General features: G+C 43.2%; 1 protein-coding gene across 1 annotated transcript; it reads left to right on the top strand.

The window, feature by feature from the left end:
* The first annotated feature begins 178 nt into the window (after positions 1-178).
* On the top strand, positions 179-5,073 carry fsbp (fibrinogen silencer binding protein). The gene is made up of 4 exons (XM_026333165.1): positions 179-431; positions 3,932-3,981; positions 4,164-4,332; positions 4,660-5,073. The coding sequence occupies exons 1-4, from the start codon at positions 227-229 to the stop codon at positions 5,022-5,024; spliced, it is 789 nt and encodes a 262-aa protein (XP_026188950.1). The 5' UTR covers positions 179-226; the 3' UTR covers positions 5,025-5,073.
* Positions 5,074-9,253: the final 4,180 nt, after the last annotated feature.

Genomic DNA, 9,253 nt, shown 5'->3' with positions numbered 1-9,253 from the left:
TGCTTTGAGTTGTTTCAGAAATCATATGAGGTTTCTTGATATAATCTATAAACGCTGCTTTGTTTCCTGAATGCCTGACAGTAATTTCAATCAGCATTAAAACGAAGAGAATAAGCAGAATACGTCTCACTTGGATCTTTCCGAGCGGTCCGTAAACGCACCAGGTGGGAGGAGAAGGTAAGCGTTTGTCCGTTAGGTAGTGGTCCCGCTAACTCCGCAGCTAACTATGCCTGGGAAATGCAAATTCCAAGACTCCTGGCTGTCAAAGGAGATTTACAAGGACTGGCTGGTCAAGGACGTCCATGACATTCACTTCGCCCGATGTAGGGCCTGTTGTAAATCAATTAAACTTCAGACCATGGGCGAGGCTGCCCTCACCAGCCACGCAGGGGGAGCTGGCCACAAAGCAGCGGTCCGCAAGCTAGTGGAAGGTAGCGTCGCTTTTTCATTTGGAAACTGGAAAACAGTTGAAAAACATGTCACCAAACCCGTGTAAAATATGTGTCATACCACACAGCGGATTGTCTTTTGTGCAGGGCGTGTATCTGTGGCGTTACAGATGTGTATTTAGCACCAAGTCCTCGACCAGACGTGCGGGTGTTGACACATCTGTCCCAGATCACCAACCTCTGTCTGCTCATGTTGTCCCTCATGTTGTCCCTCATGTTGATCCTCATGTTGATCCTCATGTTGTCCCTCATCTTGATGCTCATGTTGTCCCTCATGTTGACCCTCATGTTGTCCCTCATCTTGATGCTCATGTTGTCCCTCATGTTGATCCTCATGTTGTCCCTCATGTTGATCCTCATGTTGTCCCTCATGTTGATCCTCATGTTGTCCCTCATGTTGTCCCTCATGTTGATCCTCATGTTGTCCCTCATGTTGACCCTCATGTTGATCCTCATGTTGATCCTCATGTTGTCCCTCATCTTGATGCTCATGTTGTCCCTCATGTTGACCCTCATGTTGACCCTCATGTTGTCCCTCATCTTGATGCTCATGTTGTCCCTCATGTTGATCCTCATGTTGTCCCTCATGTTGATCCTCATGTTGTCCCTCATGTTGACCCTCATGTTGACCCTCATGTTGTCCCTCATCTTGATGCTCATGTTGTCCCTCATGTTGATCCTCATGTTGTCCCTCATGTTGATCCTCATGTTGTCCCTCATGTTGATCCTCATGTAGTCCCTCATGTTGTCCCTCATGTTGATCCTCATGTTGTCCCTCATGTTGTCCCTCATGTTGACCCTCATGTTGACCCTCATCTTGTCCCTCATCTTGTCCCTCATGTTGATCCTCATGTTGTCCCTCATGTTGATCCTCATGTTGTCCCTCATGTTGTCCCTCATGTTGACCCTCATGTTGACCCTCATCTTGTCCCTCATCTTGTCCCTCATCTTGTCCCTCATGTTGTCCCTCATGTTGTCCCTCATGTTGTCCCTCATGTTGTCCCTCATGTTGACCCTCATGTTGATCCTCATGTTGATCCTCATGTTGATCCTCATGTTGTCCCTCATGTTGATCCTCATGTTGACCCTCATGTTGTCCCTCATGTTGACCCTCATGTTGTCCCTCATGTTGATCCTCATGTAGTCCCTCATGTTGATCCTCATGTTGACCCTCATGTTGTCCCTCATGTTGATCCTCATGTAGTCCCTCATGTAGTCCCTCATGTAGTCCCTCATGTTGATCCTCATGTTGATCCTCATGTAGTCCCTCATGTTGACCCTCATGTTGACCCTCATGTTGTCCCTCATGTTGTCCCTCATGTTGATCCTCATGTTGTCCCTCATGTTGATCCTCATGTTGTCCCTCATGTTGACCCTCATGTTGACCCTCATGTTGTCCCTCATGTTGATCCTCATGTTGTCCCTCATGTTGTCCCTCATGTTGATCCTCATGTTGTCCCTCATGTTGTCCCTCATGTTGACCCTCATGTTGACCCTCATGTTGTCCCTCATGTTGTCCCTCATGTTGATCCTCATGTTGTCCCTCATGTTGATCCTCATGTTGTCCCTCATGTTGACCCTCATGTTGACCCTCATGTTGTCCCTCATGTTGACCCTCATGTTGACCCTCATGTTGTCCCTCATCTTGACGCTCATGTTGTCCCTCATGTTGATCCTCATGTTGTCCCTCATGTTGATCCTCATGTTGTCCCTCATGTTGATCCTCATGTAGTCCCTCATGTTGTCCCTCATGTAGATCCTCATGTTGTCCCTCATGTAGTCCCTCATGTTGACCCTCATGTTGACCCTCATCTTGTCCCTCATCTTGTCCCTCATGTTGATCCTCATGTTGTCCCTCATGTTGATCCTCATGTTGTCCCTCATCTTGTCCCTCATGTTGACCCTCATGTTGACCCTCATCTTGTCCCTCATCTTGTCCCTCATGTTGATCCTCATGTAGTCCCTCATGTTGTCCCTCATGTTGTCCCTCATGTTGTCCCTCATGTTGACCCTCATGTTGACCCTCATGTTGACCCTCATGTTGATCCTCATGTTGTCCCTCATGTTGATCCTCATGTTGACCCTCATGTTGTCCCTCATGTTGATCCTCATGTAGTCCCTCATGTTGACCCTCATGTTGACCCTCATGTTGACCCTCATGTTGACCCTCATGTTGATCCTCATGTAGTCCCTCATGTAGTCCCTCATGTAGTCCCTCATGTTGATCCTCATGTTGATCCTCATGTTGTCCCTCATGTTGTCCCTCATGTTGACCCTCATGTTGACCCTCATGTTGTCCCTCATGTTGTCCCTCATGTTGTCCCTCATGTTGATCCTCATGTTGTCCCTCATGTTGATCCTCATGTTGTCCCTCATGTTGTCCCTCATGTTGACCCTCATGTTGACCCTCATGTTGTCCCTCATGTTGATCCTCATGTAGTCCCTCATGTTGTTCCATACTAGGCCTTTTCCTTCCACTCTCAGCCTCACCAGCAGCTTGACACTGTTGTCACTGTACTGTAGTACTACAGTAGTACTAATACTAATAATGTCAACATGTACTACAGGTTGGTTCATTGATTGTATTGGTTGTTTACTAAAATAGCAGACCAGTCATTCATTAAGCTTCACAGTAATTCAGTGTAGGTTCAGAGGGAACCTGCTAATTTAATAGTCAGACTGTGTGACGGCCTTTAATAGACTGAGGGTGGTGAAGAGAAATGGGGGTGTAGTTTGGTTTTCTCTCTTAAAAGAAAGCTAAACATTTTCCATCTAGTGGTATCTAATCATGTGAGTTTGGCTTCATCCTGATGGATTATTTATGTGTAGTTTTGTGAAGTAAATTCAGAAGTTTTTCTAAGCTAGTTTTTTTTGGTAGTTTTTGTGTACCTTCTTGACTTTTTTCCCTCCTCCCTCCCTTTACTGTGAGATTAGAATCAGCTACTAAACTGCTGTGCTGGAGTTTCTTCAGGGGCTTAGGGATTTAGAAACTCTTTTCAAGGAAAGTTCTGCAGGGTGGGAACTTGTTTGCGGGAGAGTAGGAACTTAAAATCCTCCATTTTAGACTGTGTTTGTTCCCACCTTATCACCCTGATGCACCAAAGCAAACGGTTAAAGCTTATATGACCAAATTTAGCATTTTTAGCATTTACAGAGCTCAAGCTGAAAGTATGTGTGATTCGCATATACCCAGACATCTCAGTAATGTTTCATTACTTACACTTTAATCGATGCTCAGCAGGTTGCTGATGGGAGCAAGACTTTAGTTTTCACTTAGTGCAGTCTGCGCCAGAGATATGTGCAGCTATGATTCTTAAGGTAATGTGCTTTAGACACTAATGTCTTTGATGCAGTGTTATTGTGTGTGAAAGGAGTGTTTTACCTGCCTCTGCCAGAAGGAGGCAGTCTCTGCTTGTTTTCCTGAAACACTTTCACCTGCAGTCCCTCCCTTTATGTGCCCTTGTCTTTTCTTATGTTATCAGGCAGTTTGATGATAAATGCTGCTGGGCAGATGAACGGCAACATCAATCAGGTAAATATTTGAAAGCGATCAATTTGGTGTAGATTTATTTTAGAATTATTATTTTACATGAGCAGAGTTTGGAAGAAGGTTAACCTTAGTGAGCTGATGATATGCTATAACTTCAATCCATGAACTTCAAGTTGGAAAAGACAGATATTCACTTAAACACACAGCTGTTCTCTTCTCTCTAGACTGAGGAAAACAAGGAGCAAGTGGCCATATGCTTCCAGCGTGATGCCACAGACAGAATAGCAGGAAGTGACTGGTCTGATCTGCACCACAGCCCCACTTCCAACTCCACCTCCTACAAGGTAGAGCAACAGGATGTAGCATTTCCTGCTGCTTTCTTCACAGCGCCAGGTACGCACAGATAAAGCTCTGCCAGGTGCTCCAGTATTTTTCTGTTGGTGCATGTTGGCGTCAGTTTAGACCCTGTTGAGATATTGCTCCTGATGAAGAAACTGTCATGTAAACAACACAGGTATCTTCAGCTGAATAAGTACCAGGATAACGATGTGTGTGTGATTATACACACATTACAAGAGAGCAATGCCTCCACACTAGCTCTAACCATAAAATATTTCATCCACCTGAAACTGGTTGACATTTAGATCTTTGATACAGAAACACGCTAAAATAAGCTCAGGATGCTCACCCCGCTGAACCTTTTGACCTCTGACCTCACAGGCACCTCCATGCTCATCAGCCAGCGTCTCCATCCGTCAGGCAGCGGGACGGAGGACGTCAGCCGGCACTCGGTCCAGCACGACTCCGCGGACCTGCTGAGGCTGGAGCACCAGCAGAGAAGTGAGGCTATGGCGCAGCAGCAGCAGATGAAGATCCTGGAGTGGGAGAACAGGATGAAGGTGCTGGCGTGGGAGCAGGAGCTGGTGAGGGAGAAGAGGAAAGCAGCCCAGCAGAAACTGAAGGCTTACAGGATGAAGAAGGCTTACTACAAAGCCAAGTTAAAGAGGATGGGCGAAGACGTGCCGCCCTCTTCCTCCACCAGCAGCAGTGATGAAGAGGAGAAAACATCTGGCCCAACAGGATGAACTGATTTTAATTGTTTTTTTTTTTTTTTGTTGCTGCTTGTTTCTGTTACTGTTTTTATACATTTTTTGTACCAAAAAAAAGTAAGAGCTTCAAATGAGCAGTTCTTACTCACAGAAGGGAAAGGACCTTTCCATCTTAAATCAATACTTTTTTTTTGGTAGATGCCAGAGATGAAAAGTAGAAGTTCTGTTACTTAAGCAGAACCAATATTACTTGGCTTCCACACTTTTCAAAAGCATGACTCTTTTTGAAAACTACACTGACAAACAGTTACTTTAGCCCATATGGTCACAAGAACAACAATACTAGACATTTCCTCTACAATAAGCCAAGCATCTTATCCATCCAAGTAGTTTTTTTTACCCAGAAGGCCTTTAGAGAGAATCAGTGTGGTTCAGAGTTGACGCTTCGTATTTGAAATCAGTATAATAAAATGATACTTACTTTAGGAATTACCTATAAAAATACTTGGAAATGCTTGTAACGAGTTACTTTGCACACCTTGTAGAAATTGTATGAAAGATCAGATCAGGATCATGTTTTGCCTTATATGTCATTTATCAGAACGTGGTTTCAGTATTCAAAGTATTTTTGTTTTAAGGTGAGAGTTTCTGTAAAGCCTGTTCTAGGTAGAACATTATTTTAAATAATGTACTGAGGTTATGTCCAGTCACTGTAGATGTAGAAATGAAATAACATTTCTAAATAGAGTTTTTTAATGGACTACTAGTGAAGCTTCTCTTGCATTGCATGTTACCAACATTATGTAATAGTTTTTTTTCCCTCTTTGTCAGTAAAGTTGCATTTGGCACAAAGTTTGAGTTGAATAAAATACCAGAATACACAGAAACACCCACACTACATGGCAACAAGTGTACGGACAGTAATGTTACAGCCATATGTGATTGCTGAATATCTCCTTTTGAAACCACAGGCACCAATTCTCTTCCTGGAAGATTTTGGAACCAGGCAGCAGGCGTGCTGCCACTGTGCATGGGGATACTGACGTGGAAACGAGGGATTTTTCTAAACTGTTTCCACAAAATACCATCTGGACCAAAAAATATTTGCACACTGCGCAAAAAAAAAAAAGGTTTGAACCTGTTTCCAGAGTTTGGGAATCAAAGCGAAACACTGGCAGGGTGCCGACTACATGGAGAGGAAAGAGTCCCACCTTGGAAAACAGGTTAAAAGTCTTTTTTATCATTTAATTGACTGAAAATTGTGTCTCCCGGATGGCTAGAAGAGTTTATGGGGACTCAAGAGGTACATTCAGGATAGAATGTAAACACTGCTGGATAAATGCCTTTATGAGAAACAACGAAAAGCAAGAATAAGCCAAATATTGCAGTTTGCCATCTATGTTTAAAGGCCAACATTTCATTTTACCAACACAACTGTCATAGGTTACTACTTTTAAGAGTTGGAACAAGAACACCAATCTGTGTTTGAGCCTCTGAGTTACTTTTCGAGGTTTACCCAAACATCGGTGATATGACTGTTGTTGATGGGAATCGGCGTGTGGCAGCTGAAAGTCTCTGATGCATCTGAATGTGACAGAAAACCAGAGTCAAACAAGTCAGAGAAAGAAACACGTCCGTCTCTCAGGATGTTTCCAACTTCTCGCTTCTTCACACCTGAAAATGTTCTCATGAATACGAATCAGCAAACACACACACAGAATAAATATAACACATACAGCCTTGTAGGAATAAGTCGTTTTTTTAATGTCCAACATTTCTCTTGTTTCCGCGGTAACAGGGGAACAGCTGTTTCTATGCTGGGGTCCCTTTACCGACGGGGGGTTAGAAGGCATCCAATAATGAACACACGAGCTAACAAAGACAATCTTTCTCCCTCCTCCTCCTCCTCTGTTTCTTTTTGTTTCTGTTTTTTCAGAGCACATCTCAGCGTTTCAGTCTCAGTGTTTTTGTCTCTCCTCACTTGTGTGGCTCCTTTTGGTCTGAACCAGATTAACCTGAAGTTTTCTACCACTGCACCGTTACAGTCAACTGTCTGTCATGTGTGAAAACACTTCAATTCCTGGCTAGTGGGTCTGAATTTGTGGTTGTGAAGCCTCAGGTCTTTAAAAGTGGACGGGGGAAAAGAAAGGTTTGGAATTTATATAGAGCTGCTCCATTTACACTCAACCATTAGTACAAATGTGTTTACATTCTGTCTGGAGATGATAAATGCACCAAATTAACATAAATCCAGACCTGTGGCTGGATAAAAACAACCAATTTAATAACCATATATCTTGCACCTAAGCCGACATTTAAACAATTAAAAACTGTGTCCTGTTAAAACCTTTTATCTGCATTTGATTGTAATTCTAGATGTAGAGATGTATTTTCACATCGTCCTCTACATCTGAATTAGTTTCAGCGAGAGACTCGTGATCGTAAGAAACATTACGTGTTAATAAAAAAAGAACATTTGGACAAAACATGAACACATTTTTTAAGCTTCTTGTACAAAACTGCAACATAAATAATCAATATGATAATAATAAATTATTGATAAATAAATAAATCTCATGTCTGTACAAGTAAAAGATATTGTGAGTTGAAGAAAAATCTGTCTATGGATAAAAAAAAAAGGAAATAAAAGAGCAAGAGGGAAGCAATGCTGGAGTTTTTCAGGTGTACTACTCCTGTAACAGAATAGTATTTTCCCTGCAGGAGCACTTTTTGGTGATAATACTGTCACAGATAGTTTCACTGGTCACATGGGAAAGACAGAACAGCAGTCAGAGCAGGCAGAAATGCACCTGCGAGGTGTGTGAGATGTGTGTCTGTCCACTATCTGCATTTCCATCCATTTGTCTGGATTTTGTATTTCTCTGTGCGATGAGCAACATCCTCGCCTTCTTCCCTGTGGTTACATTTTGCACACAGTCATGGTTTCTGACCTAATTTGTCCTCCTTCCGGCCGTGTTTGGTTTTTGTGCCTCAGCCCTATTGTTTAAAATTCACTTCCTCTCCTGCTGTGTTATTAGAAGGATTTTCTGTCAGCCTGTCACAAGGTTTTCAGCTCGAGGACAGACAGCACAGTCAGGCCAGGCAGAAACATCTTGTTGCTTTCAGTTTTTATAACCCACTGCATTAAAAAAAACAAAAAAACAACATTTATGTTAGCCCCAATCCCTTAATCCCCCTGAGGGCTGCTGGAGACTGCCTGCCTGTCTCCTTTGCTTTCCAAATGCCTGTGTGTTGTGTTTCCTTAAGGCCTGAACTTGGCACTCGCTCCAGCAGCTGTGACAAAGGAGTCGCTCCTGATGGAAAGACCTGCATCTCAAAACCACTTACAGGCTTTTAGTGCTGACACCTCCTCTCCTCTGAAAACGTGTACGGTGCTGTAGCAGCTCTGCCGGATATCGCAGGAGAACTCATCTTTGTGCAACAGTTGCACCGGCGAGAACAAATCTCTGTTAATGCTTTCTGGTGTGACGTGTTTATCAGTGACAGCTAATATTAGATCTTTTCGAGATAGCGGCACTCTACAGATTTTAAGCTAGTGCCTCTTTTTTCTGTGAAATGTCTCAATTCACATGCTACAGACATGAGATAAAGCGTTCATGTCAATACCATGCTGGATATGTACTGCAGGTCTTTTTTGGTCTCCCTACAACATGTGAGCACACGAGCCGCGATACATCTGATCCACTCTCCTCCGACAAGCTTAATTAATCATGGCACAGTTATAAAACAAAACAAAAAAAAACTTGATTTAAACCAAACTATGAAATACATCTATAATGTTCACACATTATGACAAGTCATCTTATTCGCAAAGAAACTGGAGAACATTGATGTTTCATACTGATTTTAAGCAGCTGTCCCTTTGGCTTGGATTTGCACCGCACTTCTACAAGAGAAGCTTTTATAAATGAGTCTCTTGGATGGTACCGGAGAGAATCGGCTGCTCCTGGGGCATCTCTTGAGGCGGGTTGAGTCGTGATGGATCAAGATGGAAAATACCTCAGAGGCTTCAGATAGTTGTTACATGGTGCAGCCTCGAACAGAGAGGCAGACAGATGTGTACCTGCATCTGCCAGGTCTCCAGAACACTGAACATGGGCTCTTTATAGTTATCGGTCGGCTGATATGGTCTGGTTCAGACAGCACCAGGCACAAAGACGCACAGACAGGTCACATTCATATACAGTGGATCACAAAACAGCACAATCTCCTGAAAGAGCTGATACTTTAACACTCGTGGCTGA

This window comes from Mastacembelus armatus, chromosome 7 (genome assembly GCF_900324485.2).
Source record: "Mastacembelus armatus chromosome 7, fMasArm1.2, whole genome shotgun sequence".
NCBI classification, from domain to species: domain Eukaryota; kingdom Metazoa; phylum Chordata; class Actinopteri; order Synbranchiformes; family Mastacembelidae; genus Mastacembelus; species Mastacembelus armatus.
The sequence above is the reverse complement of the archived record's forward strand: the minus strand, read 5'-3'. Positions and strand labels throughout refer to the sequence as shown.